Raw genomic sequence first — 27,820 nt, forward strand, 5'->3', positions numbered from 1 at the left:
GTTGTTCAGATTTCCTTTGAGGTTTAGTCCTGTCCAAGTAGAATCTAAGCTGTCTGTGCACATCTAAAGAGTGCAGTATCCGCTCCCCTTTGTTCTGTGGGTTAGGAATGAAGGTAGGCAAATGAATGGACTGATTAAGAGCCACACTGGATACCACCTTAGGCATGAAGGAGGGATTGGTTCTGAGGGACACCCTGTCCGCATGAAAGATGATGAAAGGTTCCACTGCCATAAGGGCCTGTAATTCAGATACCCTTCTTTTACAGAAGTGATTGCTAAAAGGAAAGCTGTTTTCCAGGAAAGAAATTTTAAATCTGCAGTAGCAGCTGGCTCGAAAGGAGGAAGAGTGAGTTTCTCCAAGACAAAGTTAAGATCCCAGGCTGGAGTTGGAGCTCTCCTGGGTGGCCTTAAATTTTTGGCCCCTCTGAGGAACTGCTTGAGCAGTGGGTGAGAGAAGAGGGGAAGCTCTGTGCTATAATGAGCTAAAATGGCTAAAGCATGAATTTTGATGGAGGAAAAGGACAAGCCCTTATATGAAGCATCTCAGTCAAGTATTGTAGAATCTGAGGTAAATTGGGCACTGCTGCATTCATTCCTTGAGATTGGTTCCAGGCACAAAATCTTTTCCATTTTGCAGCATAAGATTTTCTAGAACTAGGCCTCCTTGCCTCTAAAATGATATCCATCACTGATTTACTGAGGGATGGTAAAGGAGAGATTAGGTAAATAGCCAGGCTGCTAGGTTCAGGGATTGCAGCTGAGGGTGCAGAAACTGGTTCTCCTGCTGAGACAACAGAGAAGGAGTCTGAGGCGCAGGTGCCATGGAGCCAAGCATGACACACTGCACAAGAGTGGGTACCAGTGTTGGCGAGGCCAGTCTGGTGCAATTAAAATCGTCCATGGCTTGTCCTGTTTGATCTTTAGTAGTACCTTGGAGAGCAGAGGCAGAGGAGGAAAGGCATAAACTGATAGGTTTTTCCAGCTGAAGGATAGAGCATCCACTTTCCAAGCTAGCTTGTGGGAAATCCTTATGAAAAATTTGTCCAGGTGATGGTTCTGGGGGGAGGCAAACAGGTCTATATCTGGGCTCCCCCATTTGCTTGTCAACATGTTGAAAATCTTTGGTTCCAGTTTCCACTTGTGTGGGTCCATGAGGTTTCTGCTTAGTCCGTCTGCCAGTGTATTTAGTTTTTCTGGCAGGAATTGAGCTTGTAGATTCACTTGGTTGCTCAAGGCTGTGTTCCGCAATGCCATGGCTAGTCCACAGAGGGGGTAAGAATGTGTACCCCCTTGCTTGTTTATGTACCACATGACAGTGGTGGTGTTCTTTACCATTAGTTGTCCTGGAAGAATGTGGTCCTTGTAGGCTGTCAGAGCATTCTGTACAGCTAACATTGCCTTTTGATTTATGTGCATGTGCATTTGCCCTGAATGCACTTCCCTGCTAGGTGAGCCCCCCATGCATAGTCTGATGCGTCTGTTGTTAAGATTTGGGCGGCAAGGGGTAATGTGAATGGTAGTCCCCTGTTTTGGTGGCAGGCCTCTGCCCACCAAAGGAACTCTAGGTGTAGGCAAGGTATGATAGGAATCCTTGTTTCTAGATACTGTGAATGTTGACACCATAGGCTTTTGAGATACCATTGTAGTTTCCTCATATGCAGCCTTGCATATGGAATTAGAAGAATGCAGGAGGCCATGAACCCCAAGGCTTGCAGTATTTGCCTTGCAGATAGCTGGGTTTTTGTGGCCACTTGTTTGAAGTAGGTTGTCAAATGAATCCGTTTCTCTGGCGTGAGGAAAGCCATCTGGGAAGTTGTATTCAAGCTTGTTCCCAGGAATATAATTTTTTGACAGGGTACCAGGTGTGATTTCTTTTTGTTTATGGCGAACCCCAAACAAGTCAGTACCTTTTGAACAAAGGTCAGATGATTCAAAAGAATGTCCTGGCTTTCTGCCGGAATTAGACAATCATCCAGGTATGGGTATATTTGAATATTTCTTTGCCTGCAAAATGCAATGACTAGAGCTAGACACTTTGTGAATACCCTGGGTGCAGTAGATAAGCCAAAGGGCAGTGCAGAGAACTGATAGTGCATGTAGCCTGCTTTGAAGCGTAGGTATCTTCTGCAAGACTCCCTGATAGTGATGTGCAGGTATGCTTCTTTTAAGTCTAGTGTTTCCAACCATGCATTTTTGCCTAGCATAGGAAGCAGCTGGTGAAGAGTCAGCATCTTGAATTTTGGAATCACCAGAAAGGTGTTTACAGTAGAAAGGTCCAAGATAGTCCATCCTTGTCTGTTCACCTAACACTCTCCTTCTCGCATATTCCCGCCTAAGACCTGCAATCTAGGTTTTTCCCCCGTACCCTCCCCCAATGTCTCCTATTAACCTGTAAGTATATCCCACTATCCCTGGACGCCATCTTTCTTTCCCCCTTCCAGCTTGGCTGCTGTGCGTTCTGTATCAGTTGCTTGACCGTAACCTGAGAGTAAGCATTTTTTACTATTATTTAGAATTTTGCTTGGTATGTCTATCTATTGAAACAAAAATGTCCTAACTTAACAGAGGATCTGTTTTTGAATTGTTTGATTTGGCCGCTGTGTGTTCTGTATTGGTTGCTTGACCGTAACCTGAGAGTAAGCATTTGTTACTATTATTTAGAATTTTGCTTGGTATGCCTATCTATTGAAACGAAAATGTCCTAACTTAATAGTGGACCTGTTTTTGAATTGTTTGATTTGCATTACCAATGAGTTTTTTTTTTTTTCCTGCTTGTAATTACTTTACTGTTTGTGTTCATCAGCTTTAAAACACTATGTTCAAAGTTAGACTTTCTATGTACCTCATGCATGTGTATTTTGACTGATGGACTGCATCCTGTTCCGACAAGTCCTCGGTCCTGTTTTAGCATCTACACGTGGGCTTTTAATGTTGTGTGCAACATAGCGTGATATTGAGATTGTCTGTTGTTCTTTAAGTAGAATCCTATTGGAAGTCTGGAATGCATGCTATGTTATGTTGTTGTACTCTGCCGTGAACCATTGCAGCTATCGCTGCTGCCTAGTTTGAATCTCTATGAAGCTTTGTTTTAACATTTACGCTTGAACTAGGGTTATATTGCCTTCAGCTGAACGCTCTACTGTGTATCGCTCTCATACACTCAGCCTAAGGCTTCTTACCATACTACTCTACTCACATAGTCCTAACTTAACAGTGGATCTGTTTTTGAATGTTTGATTTGTATTACCAATGAGTTTTTTTTTCTGCTTGTAATTACTTTACTGTTGTGTAGCCGAGGTATAAGCCTATGGGGGAGTACACAGATTATATGCAACAGCTACACACAGCTAATTAACACGGGCTCTTTGAGAAAGGCATTCTGTTATTATTAAATTTAATACATAAAGCAGGAAACACTATTGACTGTACACTTAGATTCTACCTTTTAGCAAGTAACATGTACAATTGATAGACTCATTAATTTAATCTGTGTTTCTCATATTATTGTGTTGACGTTTTATAACATGAATACATTGCAGTTGTTTTCTTTTTTAGCAAATACTTCCATGTGTATATGTTATAATTTTGAACTTGCTTATTAATATTATCATATTGAGTGATAGTATTTGAATTTGCTCTCTGATATTACCACTGTTAGCCTTACTATCTTCTTCTCTCTTTCTACCCTTTTATTAGTTTGGTTAAGTGGATCCTTCAAGCACCTATATAACTGCCTACTACCCTCCTGGAAGACCAGAACATTTACCAACTAAGATCCAACCCTCCAGCTTTCTGAGAAACCTACCCAATAAGACAGTGAAAGTATGTTCTGTTCCTATATGTTTGTTCTAACTAACACGACTCTTGTATGTTAGTCAAGCTACTTACCTAGGACTGCCAGCAGCCAATAGCCCCCTATCCCCACTCCCATACTAGTGCAGACTCTCATTGAATATCTAGCTCAACAGTTCCTATTGTATTTTTTTAATACTTTCTTCTCTCACTCCCTCCTTCTATCAGCCCCTTTCTTAGCTACCTGTCTTGGTAATTATTTAACTGGCCACAAGGTGGCACCTTACCACTAGCCTATTTGCTCCTCTTGGACTTACTTCTAACCTCTCTTATACCTTACTTAATTGTCTTTTAAACAGAGTCTTTTTCTCTGACCTGTTCATTTTTCATCCTCCCCTCCCTGACCTTGCTATACCATACTTCTACCACACTCTAGTACCCCAACTCTGTATATCTCCATAGGTTAGACTTTTATACCATTTATACTTTCACTCTCTCTCTGACCTACCTGCTGTTTCCTCCACTCCATAGATTGTTTTCCGCACTAAACCACTCTCTTGTGTCTTCCCGCTCCGTTCACCCTTCGGGCTCACTCCACTCCCCTACCCTGCCCACAATTCCCACCCGCCCCCAGCATCTCTACACTTATACCCTCATAAACACACCCCCTTTTTTCCTCAAACCAATCATAACATCACTAGCATCCACACCCTAAATGTTTTATCTCCACTCCCCTCTAGAATAATCTCCTCCCACTCTCACCTGCCTAATCTTCCAAACGTCAATCCCTATTCTTCTCCTCCAAAACCTATTATACACTCCTTTGCCATGTCTTACCAGCACCAGTTTTTACTAGTACTATCTCTCCTAACTACTCTCACCTCTACCTACCTCCCTCTTAACCTCCTATGAACAACCCCTCTTTTTTACTCTTACCATCCCTTACAAACAAACCCTAACATCTCCTCCAGCTCTGTCTACAAGCTACCTCAATGCCATCTACAAAACCAGTTACTTTCAAGCTAAATATCACCGTCTTATTCATATTAAATATTCTATTCTTAACAACAGAAAATCATTTGACTACCACTGCAAAACTCCACAATACTACAACCTTATATTACTCCACTCCTTAATAGATGGAGACATTCACCCCAACCCCGGCCCAAACCCTCCCCCACCATCCTCTAACTGGAACCAATACAAAACAATCCCATCACCATCAACCAAACCCTCTAAATCACTCTCAATAGCCCATCTTAACATACGTAGCATTTGCAACAAAATATCACAAATTCATGCTCTTCTAGATGCTCAGCAGTTCGACATCCTCTGCTTAACAGAATCATGGCTCAACCCCACAATAAAAGATAATGAAATTATCCCCCCAGGCTATAGTATCCTTCGACAAGACAGCTTAAATAAAAAAGGTGGAGGGGTAGCAATTCTCTATAAAACTGGACTTCAAATTAGCAAAACAATTCATAACCTACCGTCAGACAACAATGTAGAAATAATTATTTCTAAATTGCAGCTTAACTCTCATAAAACAGTTAACATTATCTGCACCTATCTTCCCCCAGGTAAAAATCATACTATACTAGAAGACTTATTAAACTGGCTTTCTTTAAATCTCCTCCAAGAAACAATACTATTAGGAGACTTTAATATTGACTGGAATTTATGTAACCACACTAATCCATCCACCCTTATTAACCTGCATGGCTTCTCTCAAGCTATAAACTCCCCAACTAGAACAAATAAACTTAATAATAAAGAAAGTATCCTTGATTGGATACTAACAAATAGTCCACAGCAAAAATATACAACAGGAACTCTCCCAGATGACCTTAGTGACCACTCTGTAATATACATTATCAGACATAAAACAAGTTTTACTATCCCTATTTCAGTCAGAACAGCCCGTAGCAAAAAACATTTTGACCATATACTGTTTCAAACCGATCTTAAGCAATGCAACTGGTCACCTCTTAAGTCTCTCCCTATAAATGAAGCAGTTAATTACTTCAATACCACTTTCCTGACAATCCTAGAACATCATGCCCCAATGCGTTCCATAAGAATGAAAACTAAAACAGCCCAATGGCTCTCAAACAATACTAGAAAACTAATCCTTAGTAGAAATAAATCTTGGGCAAAATGGCGTACCACAAAGAATACAACTGATCACCAAACTTTTAGACAACAAAGAAACATGACAAAAAAATATATTCTACAAGATAAAAAGAACTTTTGTACACAACTACAGCAATCATCCCTTCAACAACCACAAAAATTATGGACTGCTATTAACACACTATTATCCCCTGGCAAAGTAGCCACGCCAAATCCACTAGGTTCTAACCCAGAATGCCCAATACAAACAGCTAATGCCTTTAATACTTTCTTTGCTTCTGCTATACTAAATCTAGCAAATCAACAAAACCCTGATACCTCCAAATTACCTACTCCAAGCTCCATTCCTTCCCCCTTCCACCTCAAACCTATACCCACCTCCTATATCTCTTCCTTGCTTCTAAAATTAAAACCTACTACCCCCTCAGCTGATAAATTACCAGCAGAATACCTCCAAATAGGTGCCAAAGCCATTGCCTACCCCATCTCCATACTGATCAACAGAACCATAGAAGAAGGCACTATCCCATCTATCAGGAAAATTTCACACATTATTCCTCTTTATAAAGGTGGTGACTCCATTGAGTTCTCCAACTTTCGCCCCATAGCTTTACTATCTCCACTCGCAAAAATAATGGAGAAATGCATCCACAAACAATTACTAAACCACCTACTCCGCCATAATCTCCTAGCTATCAACATGGTTTTCGGCCATTCCACAGTACTACCACAGCCTTGCTATCCTTTACTAACTGTATCAACAAAAACCACAATGAAAATATTCTTTCTTCAGCATTCTTTGTAGACCTATCTAAAGCCTTTGACATGGTCAATCATCAACTCCTCCTCCACCGTTTGAAGTCCCTCTCTCTTGACAATCCTTCTATAAACTGGTTTACATCCTATCTGGAAAACCAAAAACAAGCAGTTCTCTGGCAAAACCATCTTTCAGACCTCCTCCCCACCTCCATAGGTGTCCCACAGGGCATTATTTTAGGTCCACTACTGTTTTCCATTTTCATAAATGACCTTCATCTCGCTACCCCACATTCAACCTACATTCAATATGCAGATGACACAACCATCATTTGTTCTGGCTCATCCCAAACTGAACTTCATTTATTCACACAAAAAGCCTTAGCCACTATAGAGCAATGGTTCTCTAACCACTGTCTCCTCCTTAACCCAAAAAAAAAACAAACTTTTGCTCTTTACACCCACTCACTTGTCTCCCTCCCTTCATTTCACACACACATCCAGCAATGGTACCCTTATCTCTCCAGACCCCACCACCAAACTCCTAGGAATTACAATTGACAATCAACTAAAATTTGACACTCACATAAACACAACAATAAAATCTACTAACAGAAAACTCGGATCTCTCTATAGAATCAAATCTTTCCTGACACCAGAAGCCAGAACCACAATAGCTAGAACCCACTTAATCTCTACCCTACTGTATGCTTCCCCCATGTACACCAATCTTTCTAAGCATAATCTTAACAAACTAGCTACATAATATAACAATATTGCCAGATTTGCTACAAACTCTTCATACAGGACTCATCACTGCCTGAATCTTAAACAACTAGGCTGGCTTGAATTACCTCACCTAATACAATTTAACCAACTTCCAATCGCCCACAAAGCCCTATACCATCCCGACAACACTCCAATGCTCTCTACCCTCATAAGACCATACAACAACCTGAGGAATCTACGTTCCTCTAATAGAATGCTGATTCATACTTCCTTATCAAATAACTTAGCAGGAGACACCATATTCTCTAATTCAGTTGGCAAAATATGGAATCTCCTACCACAAGACCTTACAACCCTAGCCTCACTCCCACTATTTAAAACTAACCTAAAACTTTTCCTCTCTAACCACTGGCTATGCTCTTGCAACAACCCTGACTAAACATTTCTTTTTCTCTATTTATTTGATTTTTTAAACTAACCTTTTCTTCTTAATTCCTAACTCTGTCACTCCTGAGTACTACTCACCATGCTTGATTGTACTAGTCACTTTTTATACAGTCATTTTTCTAAATTTTACTTCATCTGATGCTGTAATACTCTAAGTGCCTTTCTCAAATCTTTTTACTTTTTTTTAGTCTTTTTTAAACTATTTTCTAATTTTATATTAGATGTTTCTGTATGTTTACAGTGTGTTTATTATTTAGTATGACGTTACTGGAGCTTTTCTCCCCGGGCCTCCACTGAAAATGGACATGTATCCAGTTGGACTAGCCTGGTCAACAAATGTAAAATAAATAAAATAAATAAAAATAGGACGCCGTGGATTGCCTTTTCTGGGTACCAGTAAAAGTCTCAAATAGAAACCTTGTCCCTTTTCCTGTTCTGGTACCAACTGAATAGCCCCCATGTTTAAGAGAGAGAGTACTTGATTTTGGGCCTCTGCCCACTGATTTGGGGGTAGATCTGGCCACCCGCTTGGTGTTGGTAACGTGTGGAAGTGAAATATGTATCCTTGGGACACTATATTTAAAACCCATTTGTCCTGGGTAATGAATTCCCAGTTTTTGGCCTGCAGTCCAATCTTTCCGCCTAAAGGAGCATTCAGTTGGGAACTGCTTGGAAGTTTTAAAAGCAAGTCATTGAGACAGTTTTCCATAGGGGGGAGTCTTACTACTCCCATATTTGGGTGAAGAAACCCCGCACTGCTTAATATTGTGTGTCCTTGGGAATTAAACCTGGGGCTTCTGCTGTTTCTGGGTTTGGCTTGAGAAGACCTGGAAGGGGTTGGAAAGGCCCAATTTTTAGAGGGCCAGTGCCTACTAAATCTAGGAGGCTGAACTTGTAAGAAATCTTTAACAGTTTGCATAGATTTAGCTTTATCTTCCATCTTTTTAAGAACTTCCTCAGCCTTGTTGCCAAACAGGCGGTCCTGATTTAAGGTGCCAGAGCCATGGCCTCAAGTTAAATGCCAAGAAATGCATAGTCATACCCTTCGGGAAAAATAAGGTTACCCCTAGCTACCATATAGGTGGCAATCCCCTGAACACAGAAGAAGTTATTAGGGACCTGGGAACCCAGGTTGACAGTAGCCTTTCATTCGACACTCATATTGCTAAAGTAGTTAGGAAGACCTTCTACATTGCCCACCTTATCATGAAGGGATTCACATCTAGATCAAGGGAAGTCATAGTCTCCCTATACTCATCGCTCATCAGATCAATGATCGAGTACAATGCCCCATTCGGAATGTATCTGACCCAACACTTGCAGCAGCTGGAGAGGCCACAAAAGTTCCTCACCAAAAGGATAAAGGGTCTCAAAAATCTGTCTTATGCGGCACGACTGAAAGAACTCCAGTTATATTCAGTTGCGTACCGCTTGCTCAGAGGTGACCTATGCCTGACATACAAGGCCATGTCAAACCCAGATTTGATGAATATGCTTCATCTCAAAAAATCTAGATCCCTCAGAGCCACAAGGGCGGGTGACTTAAACCTCGACACGGTTATTAATAGGACGTGCTGGAGGGATAGATTCATCACCCAAAGACTCCCTATGCTGTGGAACAAAATCCCGGTTTATGTGAGGCAGAGCACCTTGCTGGCCTTGTTCAAGAGAATCTTAACCAATGGATGGGAGATCGCAGATACACCCCAGGGGTTACCTCAGTGTCACTGCTCGACAGAGGCACAGCTAAATAATGGGTATAGTTTCTCCAAACTAAGGGGTGGCGTAAGCCACAAAACTATGGGCTAGGCTTATAAATGCCCTCAGGCAGATAGCCTAGTATGAACCTATGAACCTATGAACCTAAGGGAGCATCCAACAATTTAGCTTTAACATGAACAGGCAAAGATTGCTCCTTAAGCCAAGCATGCCTTCTGAGCACAGACCCAGTAACAGCAGCCCTGCAAGAGGCTTCTAATGAATCAAATCCACATTGCAAAGTGTGTTTTCCAACCTGTTAAGCAGAATGCATTAAATCCTGTAATTCTTTATTTTAAGCACAGTCAGGAATCAACATAATTTTCTGTTTAAGCATTCCAATAACATGTTGTTGATACTTTAACATATGAAACTGGCAGTTTAAAGCCCTAATGACCAAGGTTGCAGAGGTGTAAACCTTCTTACCCCATCTATCCAGCACCCTGGAGTCTCTATCAGAGGGGGTAGGATTTTTAGCAGTAGAAGCCTTAATGCCCTTGGGTCCCTGTGAAATAGTCTCTGGATCTGCAATATGATTTTTAAAGAGGAACTTGTGTGAATCAGGAACCCTGTAGTATCTGCCAGGTTTTCTGGGAGCAGGAGGCAAAGAATCAGGGGTCAAACTAGATTTTGAAAAGGCATCATCAACAATGTCTAGTACAGGAGGTATAGCTAAAGGCCTATGCTGAGGCAGGAGTAAGAAATCCCTAAGCCTCTTTTTTTGAATCAGAAAAATCCTGGCTTTCCCAGTGGAAATGCTCCCTTAGAGTATGTAAGGTCTCACCAAAAGAAAAATCCTCTGGAGGGGAAGCCAGAGGGAATAGAGTCCTCTGCATCAGAATCCTCATAAGCAGATAAGGGCAAATCCAGATAATCAGAAGAATCAGAAAAATCAGAATCCTGCTCAGAAGATTCATAAATAACTTCAGTCCCAGGTCTCTTAGAAGGGGGAGGTTGGCTTCCCATGATTAGAGTTATAAGATCTTCAGCCATTCTTATCATTTGTTTTTTAAGCATAGAGGCCTGAGCATGCGGCCTGGGTGTCGGTTTCTAAGACATGGTTCGAGATTTTGGCCTAAATGTAGAAGGAGGCGTCGGTTTAATATGCAAGTCCGTGGGCCTGAATACACCCTCAGAAGCCGGTGCCGCACACAGTTGAAGCATGTCGCTGCATACCGGACTCCGAATGGGTCTCAGTAGAGACCTGTGAATCAGAAGTAGTGGGTATCAGGGGCTGCAAAAACGCCTCACTGAGTACCTGAGGACTGGCTTAGGAGAAGCGTCGTCGGCAGCTTTGGACCTCGACGGCCTGTCTCTGTCTTTATCTTTGCATTTTTTCGGAATCCCGGTAGTCAGATGGCTAACCCCACGACATTTCTGGTTAATTAAACTAGACCCGAAATATTTAGAGGTGAAAATATACCAATGACGGATAGTGCGCTGATTAAATAAAGCACAAAACCGACAGCAAGGTACGTCGTGGTCAGGGCCTAAGCAAAGAATACAGTACGAATTAAAGTCTTTGTGAGGTATTTGCTTTCCACAAGTAATGCAATTATTAACTTTTACTGACATCGGTATGGAGCAAGAAAAAGTTACCCCAACGGGTTACTTCGCTTTAGTTGAAGACTTCAGTTCTGAAACTCGAAAATGAAAATTTTAGGAGTCAGCCGACCGGCACTTGTGAACCGCTTCTGCTTCGGGCACCGCACGGCAAGAAAAATACTGATGTAATGGCATCGGCTGCATGTTTATACCTCTGACAACCTGAAGTCTTGGAAGAAGGGACAGCAACCGATGCAGGACCAAAGACTTTGTTAATCAGGCCGATGAGGGATACTGTAAGCAGATAATCCAAATGTAATGACTGCAACAGTGAAACACGAAGAAAATCTCATCTTTTACCCCAGATCCCTCTGATGTAGCACCTACATCCAATATGGACTAGGTGCTTGCAACATCATCTGCAGCTGTTAGGGTCCCCTCAGTGGAAAAGGGAGAGCCACTCTTGTCAGTCCTGGGAGAGGGATCAGGGAAGGTTTGCCCATTGTGTTAGAATGCTGTACCTATCCCTGAGGAAGCTGCTGCCACTGTTGCCATTACTAACACAATTGGCTCCATGTTTCATGTCAAAAACATACAGAAAGCGAAGTATGTGCCTTCTCCACTTCAAATTTCTTTAGACAGGAGTAGCTTACTGGCTCTGGTTTAGGGTTTAAGTCGGGCTATTGATCTTTCTTGCAAAGTAGTTTCTGGTAAAAGAAAGAGGAATACCTCTTTTTCTGAAGAGATTCAAGATTCTGAATCTGAACAGAAAGATGAATAAACAAAATACAGGATTTTCTACTCAGATTTCTGATTCAGACTTAGAGGATAGCTCAATTTCTCATTCTCTTTGTGGGGATTCTCTTTCTCTTTTTCTGAGGATATTGCAATACTTTGCCAGTGTTTTCAGTGGGACAACACTGACATTTCTTAGTCCCTCAGAAAATACTATGAGTTGTTACAGAAGAAAGTTCTAGAACCTACACCCATTTCTCCTGTTCTCTCTGCTTTAGAGGATGTGTATGTGTTACTGCCTGTTCCAGTCATGCTCTTTCTGATACGGATGGGAAAATTATTGATAAGATGGAAAACAAGACTATAGTTGTGATACTTTTATTTTCAGAATTTTTAATTGTCAGGCTCATATGTTAAAGTTTATTGTGACTGATTTTGAAATTGAGGAATGTTTTATCCTCAGTTTCTTCTTGTGAGAAAAAAAATCTGCTTTAAATTATTTAATTTCTTCTGTTGCACAGATCACTATTTATTATTTGCATTCCCAAATCTCCCAGATTATGCTAAAAATAAGACTTTAAACTTCCCTTTAAATAGATATTTAGTTTTGGCCCCTCTGCTGCAGAGATGATCAGTAAGTGTGATGAAAGGGATAAAGCTGATCCAGGGAATCTCTTAAGATTTTTCAGCCCTCTTTTTCCAAATTTTCTAAGGAATTCTGTAACTCCTCATCCAGCTTTAGCAAAAATCAGAATAAACAGTCAAAACAAAATACGAATAAACAGATATTTAAGAAGAAATGGCGGGGGGGGGGGATCCAAAAAGAAGCATTGAACTTCCCAAAACCAAAGACAGTCCAACAAATCTGAATGATTATTCAAGCTACCTTGTGATCCCCTACCACCCTGGCACAGTTTTTCATCCAGAAAGTCTGAATCTTCATTTTTATCTTTAACAACAGATTGTTTCAGATAATTGGGTTCTGCAGATCATTCAGCAAGGTTACAGATAGCAGTGGGACAAAAATTCTTCCTTCCCAGGGGGGGGGGGTCATTCCTCATCCCCTAGATCAGATTCTTTTGTTTCCATCAGTTCTGCATAACATGCTGTCCCAAGGAGTGATAGAACCAGATATTTTTTTTACAGGTTGGGAAATGGTTTTTATTCAAGGAAAATGCTTAGAGACCAGTTCTAGATCTTTCTTTCCTTAACCTGTTTGTGATAGTGCCCATATTCAAAATGATGTCACTTCGTTACCTTCCCTTCCTTTTCAAGTTTTTGTTAACACTAGACTTAAAAAGATGGTTATCAACACATCCCTGTTCATCCAGACGTCAGACATTTCTTAAAGGTTTTGTGCATCAGGATCACATTATCGATTTTCTGAATTACTGTTGGACTATCCACCGCACCAAGAGTGTTCAGAAAGTGTCTTGCTCTAGCTCATTGCAGGCTACAGGGTATCCACATTTTTTTTTTCATATTTAGATGACTTGCTTATCTTTGCAGAGTCTTTTTCAAAGTGTCAGTAGAAATGTCAAGAAGAATTTAAAGGAAATTGGGGCCAATGTGTCTTGCATTTGCCCCAAATTAGAACAAGTCAGAAAAGATTTTGAATATATAGAAAGCAAAATAATAAGGCGGCAATAATTTAAAAAAGAGAAAATGGTAAGACAGGATGGGAATATGGAGATATCGGACTGTGTTATTAAATTTGATCCTTCTGACAGCTAAAAGAGCATTAATGGCCGTATAGAAATCTGACAAATTACCACAAATAAAAGAATGTATCAAAAGTGTACACGATTAAAGGAAAATAGAAATGGTGGAAAACGGTGATAATGTAAGTAAAAGACCCCAGGTACAAAAGAAAAGGAAGGAAATGCTGAAGGATAATTATGGCGAATTATAAAAATGAATCCAATCAATTAATATTTGGACTGAAGCTTAGAAATGAGAGAGGTGAACAGACAAAATATCAGAGGAGGAAAACTGTGAAGATGTATATGTGTGTGTCATTATTTGAGTGTTAAGTAACATAAACCGTTTATAAACAATATGCAAAATGTACACCATGATGGTTCATTATATTGATATGTGCAGATGAATGATTTTAAGTAAAGGTTCTTTTAAATAGAAAAGTATGCATCTCAAGAGCGTCTCCTGTAGTTCTTCAGTACCTGTGTACACTTCTGCAAAGGTAGATCTTTATGCTTTTTTTCTGCTTGTCTTCCTTTGCATTCCCCCCTTTCTTATTTCAAGTTAAATAATTTTGAAAGTGTTACTAAAAATTAAACCAATTGAAATAAAGGGTGCCACTTCCCTTGTGATAGAGAAAGTAACTCCATCTGTGAACCTGCAGCAAGTTCTGTAAAATTTAAACTACTTCTCATTGCTCTGACTTCAACTAGACTGGTGTCTGGGATACAGGTCCTATTATCTATGCAACCTTTCTTTTTGATTTTCTGTAAAAGCATGGTGAGTCTAAGAAACAGCATTTCATTTATCCCTGAATTTTCTTTAAACCAGACCATTCAATTTCCTGTTTTCTTTCCTAGATGCAGAAAGAGATAATGAATTTATTCTTTAGATGTGCACTGACAGTTAATATTTTATCTGGGTAGGACTAAAGATTTCAGGAAATCTGATCAACTTTTTATTTTCTTTGATGGAAAGAAAAAAGGGCAGTCGGTATCTAAATCATTTCCAGATGAATGCCTCAGACCATTCAGTTATGTTACTCACACCATGGTAAAATTCCCCCATGTCAAAGCTCTCTCTTCCAGATTTAATTCTATTTCTAGTTCTATTCTAGAGACAACTACTTGGTTGTCAGTGCACACGCACTGCAAGCTAGACACAGTTTACAGAGCTTGAGCAGAATTTCATAAAGCTGTTCTACAGTGACTACTATACTCTGGCCCTTTTCCATTCAACCGTTCTTCTTCGGTGTGGCAATTGTCCCATACATTTACAGTTACAGCTACTGTAACAGTGTTCTAATGGAGAACATAGTATAGTTATACAAGTTCTTACCATAACAGTAGATGTTTAATTACATCACTGTGAAAGTATTAATATCCTCTCACCTTTCCCCATGTCTTCCTGCTCTTTTCTTGGTCAGGGTGGTGTTCCCTTCTTTACCATTTGCTCTTCTGACATGGCATTATATTATTGGAGTTGACTACATTTTTTTTAGAGCTTCAAGCTTCAGGCTTCAGCTATCCATTTGAGCAAGACTCATTTTTTGGCACACCCATACATCCCTGTGATAGCAAGAAATAATATTATACTAAGAGTGGATGTACTTTGTATGAGGAAGAAGACCAAAGCTTTATAAACTGGCCAGGCAATACTTGGAAAAGTGATCTGTTCGAACATCTCCTACCATGTTAAGTTCCACAACAGTAGTTTATTTCATATTATGCAAGTCAGTCCACTTGTTCTTCCTTGTTATTTGGTATAATAAAATTTCAGAATACCGTACAGAGGCACCATTGTTAGTATATTGTAATAAACAGTAGCCTGACTATGCACATATTTACTGAAAGAGAATATCCACTTTGGAGAGGGGTTATTTCAAGATTCTGCATATTTAAGTTTACAAGAGGTTAAAAGGAGCACTTGGCAGATAAACAGAATGGTGCAGACATAGCCCTAGCCTAGAAAACGTGCAACTTCATGATGTTTAAAAATGTTGTACTAGCTTCTTCCTGAAAACACACAGACAATAATCTAGCCTTTGGCTATCATGTGTCTGCAGTAGTGAGGTAATCACTCTACATTGTGCAACTAATATACAATAATGGACATCTAGGTTTAAGGAAGTCATTGTTCCATTGCATTCTGTATTAATCAGACCGATCACTGAGTACAGTGCCCCCTTTAGTATGTTCCTACCCAGGCACATCCAACATTTGGAATGTCCACAGATGTTCCTCAGTAAAAGAATACAGGGCACATATTTAGCATGCCCTGTACTGACCACCTCAAAGTCCTGTCCCTGTATTCTGTCTCCTATAGGCTGTTGAGGGGAGATCATTTTCAGACCCCACCCTGATGGAACTCATGCATATCTATTAAACAAACAGCACCAGCATTACCTAGTCTAAAGACATAAACCTTACCTGTGATATAAATAGGACCAGCTGGTGAGACAGGTATGTATCCCAGAAACTCTTCCTCTTCTGGGACAGGCTCCCTATCCATATGAAGGAGAGTCCCTCCATAACCTAATTCAAGTGTTGGACATTTGGATGGGGAACAAGAAACTTATCCCTGGTTTGGCACCAATGAATCTAATGGACACAGTCAATCTGTAAATGGTTCATCTCCCAAGCCCCTGCTGCTTACAGTTATCAGGGGTACCAGAACTTGTCAGAGATTTGGGATGCATGGCTAGGCCCCTGTGGTCATTTTAGTTAGCAGGGGATAATTGTGATGAAGCTTTTTTCTCCAGGTGTGAGACATAAGTTTGGGGGTGGGGAGTCAGATTAGTGTGAATATATCATTGTCTTTATACCCTGACCAGATACTGTCCCACGTCAGGTTGGTCTATAGCCAGGTGAGGCTGCTTGGGAAATTATGGTTGGACTACCTTCCTGGGGATCAGTTTCCCAAGGACTGTCAGTGTTTTGACTTCCGACCAGACAAAACTATATTGCCAGGGGGAAAAAAAAGAACCAAAGTTGGTGCAGGTGGATATCAATCTTATACCACAATGACTTAATTTCATCTAGGTTGGAAGGATGTCAGACTATGGAAACTGGTTCATGTGTCAGGCCTTTTATGGCTGAAGTCCCGAGAGGTATTACTGCAACAGGGAACATATTTGAACATCTACAGTTATAGTAAACTCCTAGCATAACAAACTCTATTGTGTCATTCTTGGAGTGGCTTTTCATATTTCCTGATTTCCTACATGCTTCAGAAATTAGTTGGATGCTCCTTATTGCCCTAATGGAAGATCCTTACATTACATGTTTAGTTTTTAAAGGCAGGGTTTTAGTATTAAACTTTTTGATGCCCTTAGTGTTTTGCTGTGCATTTTGTGACAGAAATATCTTTTGTTACCTTGGTAGTAACACTCATTAAGTTAACCTGTTTTAGTACACAAAATTTGCTGTTTGGAAGCAACTTGATAGTGCAAAGTGCCACACAAAAATAATAGCTTCTGGGACTTTTCAACTTCTAGAAAATATAATGTATGTGTCTTTGGTTTATAAGTAGACATTTTGACATCATTTCAGTCACAGAGGTTTAATTGTAGACGGTGTTAGCTCTGAGAGACTAATCAGCTGCTTTTCAGAACATTAGCTCCACAAGCATCCCTTTCAGGAAAGCTTGAGTTTCTGTGCAGTTCCCCTGTAAACCATGATTTGCTGTTATGAGAAAGTGTTTTGTCAGCAAATCGGGAGAGTGATACTGTGCTACTAGAATCCCAGTTAGTGATGCATTTGTTTCTGTTTATTTGTACTTTTACTTCAGTATGCCATTGTCTTTATTAATTTGTCTTTATAAAGATGCCTGCACCTGTGTGTGGAACAGCAGTACATAAGCTGCACAGAAAACCATGTTCACTCCTTTGAATCAGTGAAGACAAATGCAAATATTATACATCAGTGATATGTCTGATTTAAAACATACCATGCAAACCCATTTTTTCTGTGTATAACTTTTGTTTGTCCATTTATTTAACAGGGATAAATTGATAGTGGCATTGAAGAACTGTGGATATGTATATCAAGAATTTCTTCTGTCTCCAACTTGTGTAAGTATGTGTTGGTGAGAATTGTATAAACTAAGTTTTAAATGCTAATGACTGCCATTTAACTCCTAGCAACATCTGGGATGGTCTTCATTTTCACTGAAAAAAAAAAAAAATTTAGCACAAAAAATCATGACATAAAATCAGCGTATATCTTTTCTTGTTTTTAAAGTGGCATACTTTGACTGTGATTTGTGGTTGCTTTGCTACTTTGTGCTGCAGCTTGGTACAGTAGAAGAACCGTACTAGCTGGTTCAGTAACATTGGAAGAGTGAGTACACCAGCTTTACTAGTTATCTTATCTGAATTTAAATAGTAACTTGCGTGGCTACAGAGAAGGAGGGCTTGTCAGGGAAAGGGAGAAATGGAGTAAGAACAGCCAGATTGCATATCCTTCTCCAATGCAGTTTTTATTGAGTGGCTCATTTGTGTGACCTTTTTATCCTTTGGTTTGGATGTTCATTGGGATATTTTGCAGGCACTTTAATCTTATGGGCATCAGCTGGTTTAAAGACCCAGTGCTTCTAAAGTATAGCCAAACTGTCCACTTGTGGTTTGCTGACAGGTCAATAAAAAATGCAGAAACATGCACGTCCACAACTAGAGGGGTTTCAAAGAGCTGATGAAATCTCGTAGAAGGCATTGGTGAAAGAAATCTACCAAAGAACTTATATCCCACTGCTTTCACTTCAAATTTTAAAGATGGTGCTTCAGCACAATGACTGATGAAACTAGAGTTTTGAAGCCGTTGTCTAATGTAATGAACTTCTTTGTTGAGCACATTGCTGCCAAAATATAACACCTTAATAGTACCTTCATCATTATATACATTGATGTCACCTTTATTTCTGTTACTGAGCCTAGTACTTTGTGAATGTTTTCTCAAGCTGAGTTCACTGTAACATCATCTAATTCATTTACTGTCTTTCTGCAGGCTTCTTATAACCATATGTGTTTTTTCCTAAGCAGTGTTACAGTTTGATACAGGGAAAAATGCATGGGTGCCAGGATCTGCCACATAACGCACACACTCATGTCACTCCACAACAAATACAAATATGACTCTGTCATTGTCCATGTTGGTGTGAATGACCTGACATGTACCTCCCTGGACTACATGAAAAGAGACAGGGAGAAGCTCTCTGATCTTGTAGCACAGGCAGGTATGATCCTAGCCCTGAGTAGCATCCTGCCATCACCCAGAATGATACCACAGTCCAAGGACAAAATCATTGACTTCAACAATTTGCTAAGCTTCTGGTGTCATTCTAAGGGGATCCAGTATCTGTCTGCCTAGGATGACATGATCGACAGACCATGATGCGTTGCCAGAGATGGCCTGAACCTGTCACCCTTGGGATTCCGGATACTGACTAAGGCTCTTGCCACCCCTATAGTGCCTTTTTTAGGCAAGACAAATTCATTACTGTAACAGGTACAAGCAAGCAAACTCTGAGGGTAATGCTAGAAGTTTAAACCTCAAAATGCACTCACTCGAGGGACTCCTTAAAATGGAGTACATTGACATCTGTGCAGTGACAGAGACCTGGTTCAAGGCTCCAGAGAGCACCCCTGCATTACCAGGCTATAATTCATACTACACCTTTCGGCCACCTAACCTGGACCGAAACACTAAAGGCAGAGGCGTGTCCATATTTATTAAGGATATCCACACCTCCAGGCTAGTTGCTCAGCATAATGCATTCGAGATTATCCAAGTGCAGCTAACTCTGGGCAAGACAGCTATCCAAATTGTAGCTTGCTACAGATCCCCCACCATGCTCCAGGATTCCCACTCCTCATTTCTTGATACACTGGAAAATATTACGGTACAACACAACACCCTAATAATGGGCGATTTCAACTACCCCACCATTAACTGGGAAAACTACTCATGTACCAACTCTTTTGCTCAACGTTTTCTGGAATTCATAAATTCCAACGCCTTGGATCCACTTATACACACCCCCACCAGAGGCAGCAGTATCCTAGACTGGTCATTACCAACATGGGCGACTGGTGTTCCATACCAGAGGTCAATTCCTCATTGGTCAGATCCGACCACAAGCTAATTACCCTAGACATCCACATCCCGCCCCCACCCCCCATTAGGGAAACCACCATAAAACATTTCTCCAAAGCCAACTTCACGCTTCTTAAGACAGAAGTGGCAAACTTCATAACACCTATGCAGACAGACAATAGAGGTACTGCTGCTGAATCCTACACAGATGCACTTTATAACCTCCAAAAAAAAAGAAAGCCAATCTGGTGGTCCCCTGCCATAAACAAACTCTACAACAGAAGAAAGAAACTGATGCAATAAAAGAGTAAAATCCCATGATTGGAGGAACTCCCTTGTCAGCCTCAGTAAGAAGCTGAGATCCATCATAAAATCCTCTAAAGCTAGTTACGGAAACAAAATCGCCACGGTTTCTAAAGACAACCACAAAGCATTCTATAGCTATGTCAAGAATCTCAATGGCAACACTCAGATCTGCTCTGAGTTACATCACAATGGCACTAAATATACAGAACCAACTGATATTGCCAACATCCTGACAGATAAGTTCAGTGCTAACTTTACCCGCCTCTCACCCCCTAAAGGGCCCATCTCTATACCGGAAGAATGCAAACTTCCTATAATCACGGCTGCACAGGTAAAAACCACACTCTCTAAAGCCAAGAACATGGCATCCATGGGACCTGACAACATCCCAAGCTGCATTCTACATGAACTGCAGAACGAACTGGCATCCCACCTGAGTACAATGTTCAAACATAGCCTCACTTCAGGCTATGTGCCCACTGAATGGGGCACAGCGATGGTTATCCCACTCCACAAAGGAGGATCCACCACGGACCCTGGGAACTACCGCCCCATTAGCCTGACGAGCCTGGTCTGCAAGGCCATGGAATGTATCATCATGGAACTTATAAACAAAGACATTGGTAATCTCCAAACTCTGGACCCCACCCAGTTCAGGTTTGTAAAAGGCAGGTCATGTCTCCTAAACCTGATAGACTTCTCATCTAGGAAAAAAGAGGTAAGTGTTCCCCTGTACTCACCAAAGCCATAGATGAGGGTAAGGTGATTCACACAGCCTATCTAGATCTTGCCAAGGCTTTTGACACCATTCCCCACTCTGGAATTACAGATAAACTCACTAAACTAGGTATAAATCACTATGTCACAAGATGGGTTGCCAACTAGCTCACTGATAGAACCCACACTGTGAAAGTAGCAGACTCCAAATCCGACTTCATACCAGTGACAAGTGTAGTACCACAGGGTTCAGTCCTGGATCCTCTCCTGTTTGGTATCTACTTCTCTGAAGTACAGGCTAACACTGAAGGTATTTGGCTATTGAAGTTTGCAGATGATTGCAAACTGGGAGCCATAATCGAAAATCTTAATGATGTGGACATCCTGCAAAAAGGCCTCACTGACACAGATGCCTGGTGTCAAAGCAATGGCCTCAAGCTCAATGCCAAAAAGTGCATTGTCATCCCTTTTGGTAAAAACTCTGTACCCATGAACTACCACATAAGCGGTAGTCTACTTAACACTGAAAGTGTGATAAGAGATCTTGGGACACAGGTGGGCAGTAGTCTCTCCTTTGATAATCACATCGCCACAGTAATAAGGAAATCCTTCTACATGGCACATCTCATCACAAAAGGTTTCTCATCTAGGAAAAAAGAGATAATTGTTCTCCTCTACTCATCACTCATTAGACCCATTATAGAGTACAATGCCCCTTTTGGTATGTACCTCACAAGACATCTACAACAACTGGAAAGGCCGCAGAAATACCTCACAAAGAGGATTACCGGCCTCAAACAGATGCCCTATGCAGACCGTCTAAAAAAATTCCAGCTTTACTTTGTCACATATCGCCTACTCAGAGTTGATCTTTGCTTAACATACAGAGCTATGTCAAACCCAGAGCTGTTGGACATGCTCCACTTAAAGAAATCCCAATCCATCCAAGCTACACACTCTAGGAACCTAAACCTTGTCACTGCAATAAGCAGAACATGCTGGAGGGATAGATTCCTGTTCCAAAGACTTCCCAAACTCTGGAACAAACTTCCTATTGATATCAAACAAAGCTCCTCATTAGCACTCTTCAAGAAAAATCTTGATGATTGGATGGGAAATAGGAACTTCACCCCCGGGGATCACTTCTCTGGCTCTGCTCGGCAGAGGCACAGGAAAATAATTTTCTTGGGTGGTGAAAGCCAGGGTACCTTTTTGGCTAGGCTTATATAGGCCCTAGGGCCAATAGCCTAGTACCTACCTATGAACATATAAGTAGGGACCTTTCATGTTCCTTTGTTAGTCCAAAATCAGCTTGGATGAAAACACAAAGGGTGTCGATCTTTGCAGCTACCCACAAAGGTTTAAAATAATGACAAGAAAAAATAGTCCTCATGGCTCTTTATATGAAGTGCATTCTAGATGCAGCCAGTTAATTCTCCTCCTCCTCAAAACATTGATAGTGAAAATTCTTCTTCCTGGTCATTCTGCACACAAGACATTTCCGTTGTGAAAGCTTTAAATTTAATTGTAGAGGATTTTTTGGTTGGACTTTAAACGGTTTCATCTCCAAAGAAATTCTGTAGAAAAAATATATTACAAAGAGGCTATGATCTTAGCAGCCTTTGTGAGGAATACACACTGTATTACTCACCAAAGCTGCCAAGAGCATAGCCTCCTGGTAATATATATTTTCTACAGCTTTTCTTTGGAGATGAGAGACTATTTACAGATGCAGAAGGCTTGTAGGCAAAAAGTGAGTGTTGCCGTGGTCGTAGTGTAGTCAAGTTTCAGTGTTTTTCTCATCCAGTTAACGATGGCATTTAAGCTTTTTTGTAGAGAAATGGGGGTGTTGCTCATTTCTGAATGATGGAGAGGTAGAGCTACATGCTGTTTACATAGCAGTGATATTGGAGTCCTTCTCCTTCTTGTAGTGTCTTGCACTAGAAGCATTTGCCTACAGGACAGTAGAAGTGTCAGTAGGGAACGCTGAGGCACTATGTAGCTCAGAGGGTTTAAAGAGGAACTATATTCCTGAGACCTCCTGGAAAGTATGTCTTAAGAGATAGAAGGAAAACAGTCTAGGACTTTGTGTGATATTACAGCATGGTTCCTTGGCTGAATGTGTCATTTCCTGCAGAGGTGGCAGAACTGACCAAGACAGAATAATACCACTGATGCTGTATCATTATAAGGTTATTAATTACCTGTGTCACTGCTGCAGTGTCCCAAATCCGGATTAAATTCGATAAATTCTGATGAGCTTCCAGAAAGAATGCACACTATTTGCTCACCATTTTCTGTCAGCTTTCTAATAAAAGGCAATATTAGAGATATGGTGATGTAGATACCCCAGTCTGAAGATGATTTATTTAAAACTCATATGACCAAGGCTTCCTTTATATAAATAATAGTATTCAAGTCTTCAATGAAAAATTAGACAAGACCAAGTACCTTTAAGTAATATAACACAACCTTGTTAGGGCTTCTTAGCCTACTGAAAATCTGAAAACCATAGCTGTGATCCTTAGAATTTTGAAATAACAAGGGCAGATGTGGTGGAATGTAAGCTAATTCCAAGTCTGCAGTATCATGGAGTATTCTCTGTACTCAGGTACAGTAATAGGAGTGTAGAAGCTGTTATGCTTTAAAGATATATCACGCAGGTTTGGAATTTATTTAGTTGTTTATTTATTTGAAATCATTGTTTAATTTCTGAAATGTAGAGACTTGCAGTATTTGGGGCTCACACTTACAAAAGAGCACTAATAGGACCATGGTTTAGTGTACAGGTTGTCAAATGTAGATTTGATCTCAGAATAACTGACCTGCTGAAACTCTCATCGTGTACATTCCAGGAAACTTTGCACTAGAAAATTGTTAAACCTTTTGGATGCTGTAGAGGACCATCATGCCTGATGGATTCTGGTATCCGAGATGGATTTCACTCTTTCAGCAAAGGACAGAGCTGCATCTTCACAATCAGAAGCTGAAAGGTTTTCCAAGTGTTGAAACGGACTACTACAGAGCCTGTCCAAAACTTGGAAGAGCTCAGCTGACTTATCTCCCTAGGCCAAAAAATTGTATTCTTACTGGAGGTCTTTGACTGATGTGAGGAAAAATGAATGCACAGTGTCAGTTTGTCCTTTACAAGGCAAGCATGTCTCCACTAGTATTCCATCCTGCATCCTTTCATTCTAAGAGGACATAGCTCCAGATGATACCATGACCCAGTTAACGTTACAGAGGGTAGGATGAATACTGAGCGAGTCAAATTGATTAAAGCACATCACTGTGAAGTTACAGCCCATTACTGATGAGTCAGGATCATCCACATTTCAGTTGTGAAGAAGCTAGTTGAGAAAAGGAAATAAATGTTCAGTGTACATATTAAATTCTTGTGTTTAGCCATTTCATTGTTGGGAGATATTACACCAAACAGCATCTTCAGAGTAGACTAGTTGATGAACTGACCATAATGCTTGTTTTGGACAGGAGTTGGCTTTGTGGCACAGAGGGATGATGTATGACTGTGATGTAGATGAGCCTGGGCATTAGAGGAGCTGATGGGGGGGTATGAAAAAGTGCAAGTCTGCTTGACTTACAACGGGGTGCAGAAGCATGCTGGGGCTTGCTGTAGTGTCACAGTTGTGCATTTCGACAGGGTTTCTCTGCAGGAGCCATCACAATTGGGGGTGAGGTAACAGATGAGCATGTCATTGGTGAGGCAAACATATCCCTGTAATGCCCGTTACACACACACACACACACACACACACACACACACACACACACACACACACACACACACACACACACACTATAATGCCATAACCTAGCATGCTGAGGAAGGGCAGACATGAATCAGAAAGCTTCACAACCTCTGCAGCATCACAGACTCTGATCTGGCCCTGTCCCACTCCATGGACCTGCACTGCTTAGCATGTGACATTCCATTGAAAAAGAGCTCTCCCGGTATGGGTTATATCAGCTAGCCAGCTATAGGTTCATAGGTTAGTACTAAGCTAACTGCCCTTGCGAGCCATTTTATGCCTAGCCAATTATCCCTTGTGAGACTCGAACCCTGCACCTTGTGTTTGTAAGGCAAACACCTTAACCATTAGCCCACCCTCCCAACCCTATGGTGACAAAGACTGTTTGATTAAATTTTTCTTCTGTGGCTAGAAGAAGGACTGACCTGAGACTGGCAGTTTGTTCCATGGTCAAACCGAAAATTGTGCATCTTTACTTGGGGAGACAATCAGCATAAGCCAGTAAAAATTGTGATGTTGTTAAAGGTCATGTTTATTCCCACAAAAACACAGTAAAAAGTACTTTAATAGACTTTCCCAGCCACAAAAGGAAAATAAACAGAATTTATCTACAGAAAAAAAAATTAATACAACTTTTAACTGCTTTTGAATTGACAGGAAGAAAGTACACAGCTATTTAAAAAAGTACGTTTCTTGACAGTCCATTAAAACACAAACTCATAAATAAATGACAGTAAAAAATGTCTCCCCAACAAAGGAACAGCATAACCATACATCCTTGAAAGCTCACAGAGGAGCAGTCTCTTCAACAGCAGGAAAACTCCAAAGGGCTTGGTACCCAAACCTGTTTTTTAGGCAGCTCAGCTTGAGCTGCCTAATGATTTGAGTTTGTGGAAGATGCCCTAAAGTTTTGGGAGCTAGGCCAGCTATTATATCCTTGGCAGGATATAACTCCTATAGCTAAGGCTTCTGTAGGGGTCATCAGTAAGATGAGCATCAGTTGTAAATATTGTGTATACTATAACATTGTTTATTTTGCTGCTTAGTGTGCTTGCTATAATCATGTCTGTATTGTCAGTGTACAAGATTAATCCACGTATCTAGTATTGTAACTAACTGGACTCTATTAGCCTAGTAGATTTGGGTCATTCCTGAAAAGGGTCTATGAACCAGAGCACCTACGCAGTTAATAAATGTATAAGTAAAGTAACTGTACAGAGTGGTACCCCAAACTGCTCCAGTCTAAGTTTAAATATTGCCTTGATTTGTCTCCGACTCCTTTATGGTTTTGAGTATCTGTTATTCCAATGTTGTGGTGAATGTGTGTGTTATTTCTGCCATTGTGATCATTATCCTTATCCCGTCCTGTACATGGTGTGACACATCATCAGTGACAATCGCCTAGAGCTAAGTGTTCACACCACCAGCTTTAAAATGCAGGATTGTAACCCAGTACTGTCAGGATGAGTATTTCTTTAAAGAGTTCTACACCTCTGCCTGACTTTGATGAATCCTTCTTCCTGTCTGTGATTAGGGATTATCAGTGATGTCCCACAGCATTCTGTATTAGATCCAGTTGGACAAAATGCTCATGCAGGATCCAAGCAGTTTTTATGTGCACATTTTTTGTCATCCTTTTGATTGACCCATTGGTTCTTCTGCCATCACCAAGCTGGCCCATTTGTTCAGCCTATGGGATTAGGACTGGGACCCGGGCAACCTCACCAAACTGCCAAATCACAGATCTCACTGGGACCCTGCCCACGTGAGGGTCTTGTGACCCATTCATTCTCTGCTGTTGAGCTTACCAGGTTCACCACTCAAGGCTGAGATTAGACCCAGTCCCTCCCTGGGTGAGAGCCAAATGGACCTATTCATTAATCAGTTAAGCTTAACAACCCTGTCTCTTCAGAAAGGCAAAGGTCAGGGATTGGTGATTGGGTCAGTCAGTAGGTCAGGCAGACTTCCTTCCCTCATTCTGGAAACCCTGAACTCATCAGCAACTCTCCAGAGATTATCTGGTCTCACACCAAACCCATTTTGATTAGTCAGTGAAGGAGCATTAAGATGTAGTCTCTGCTGGAAATTGAGTATTTTTTGTTTTCTAAATGACTTCCATGATCTAAGGTGAAGGAGGGATATACTTTTCTATGTTTTAGTGTTTACTGTCCCTGCAGCAGCTTGTAATTTCCAAGTTATACTGACATTGGATGCAGAGGATTGAGTTGGCATATTAAATGATGCATGTTTTTTGACATAATGGAAATATCATCTCAGACAAGAGTAGATGAGCAGAAACCTTTCAACAAAGGGTGATACAAAATATGTGATGCGATCCCAGGTTTTTCCACTTTCCTTATGCCCATACTTCAAAACCAATATTATTAGCCATGCACATCTGTCTTTTGTATCTGTGATATGACCACATGAAACAGGAACAAGGACAATCTAACAGAAAACGTGGTCTTGAAAAGAACTTTTTCTTAGTTTCATATATAGTTAGATAAATGTTTAATTCCCTGTTTTAACTTTGGTTTTCCTATCTTAAATGTTAGTAGTCCAAGTGTCCTACCTGAGTAAGAACATTGCATTTCTTCAGATGAAGTAATAAAACTGACGTAGATGTTTTTATGTTATGAAAAAGCTTTTAAATCGCTATATTCCGAACGTTGAGCAAGACTAGTAAAAATCCTTGGCAAAAGTTCACCTACCATTGTGTGTTCTTGGATCACATGAAAACTTAAAATGGTTTAGTTTTGTTAATATTCACAGCATGCATTTTTTGAAGCAGTAAAGATTAAGTTTGCATTATCTAACTACATAACACAGATAAGAAAAGGCTGCTCATTAACCTGTGTCAGATAACACTACAAGGGCCTTATCTGACAGGTAGTTGTAGTGTAACATTGGGTCTGTATTTTTTCAGTGTTAACATGTAATTGATTATGCCGAACATAAAGTGTTGTGTTTTAAACCTGTTTCTTACTCCACTTTAAACACAACTTTTGAGCCACTGTTTGTAGTATGGCAGTATGATGTAGGGAATAGCTCTGAGCAGTGTTAACCACAGCTGAAGAAATTCATTATTCTCAGACGATCCTGTACTCATGGGGGAAGGCAGTGTGCTTCTATTGTGGAATGTTGGCAGCAAAGCAAAGGCATGTGGGATCTTTGTCGGAGTTAATTTCACATGGTTGGGAGGGTGACCTAATGGTTAAGGTGTTTGCCTTACAAACACAAGCTGCAAGGTTTGAGTCTCACAAGGGATAATTGGCTAAGCTTACAATGGCGAGCAAGGGCAGTTAGCCTAGTATTAGGTTCATAGGTTCATAGGTTGGT

At 40.6% G+C, this 27,820-nt stretch overlaps 1 protein-coding gene across 2 annotated transcripts in view; it reads left to right on the top strand.

The window, feature by feature from the left end:
- Positions 1-27,820, top strand: part of TRDMT1 (tRNA aspartic acid methyltransferase 1) — a 694,418-nt gene that overhangs the window by 287,590 nt on the left and 379,008 nt on the right. For both annotated transcript variants that reach the window (XM_044060609.1, XM_044060610.1), the window contains exon 5: positions 17,599-17,668. In XM_044060609.1, coding sequence (XP_043916544.1) covers positions 17,599-17,668 — 70 coding nt within the window. The remainder of the gene's footprint in view (positions 1-17,598; positions 17,669-27,820) is intronic.

The sequence above is a fragment of the Protopterus annectens genome, chromosome 2.part0, assembly GCF_019279795.1.
Source record: "Protopterus annectens isolate FY-2018-M chromosome 2.part0, PAN1.0, whole genome shotgun sequence".
NCBI classification, from domain to species: domain Eukaryota; kingdom Metazoa; phylum Chordata; order Ceratodontiformes; family Protopteridae; genus Protopterus; species Protopterus annectens.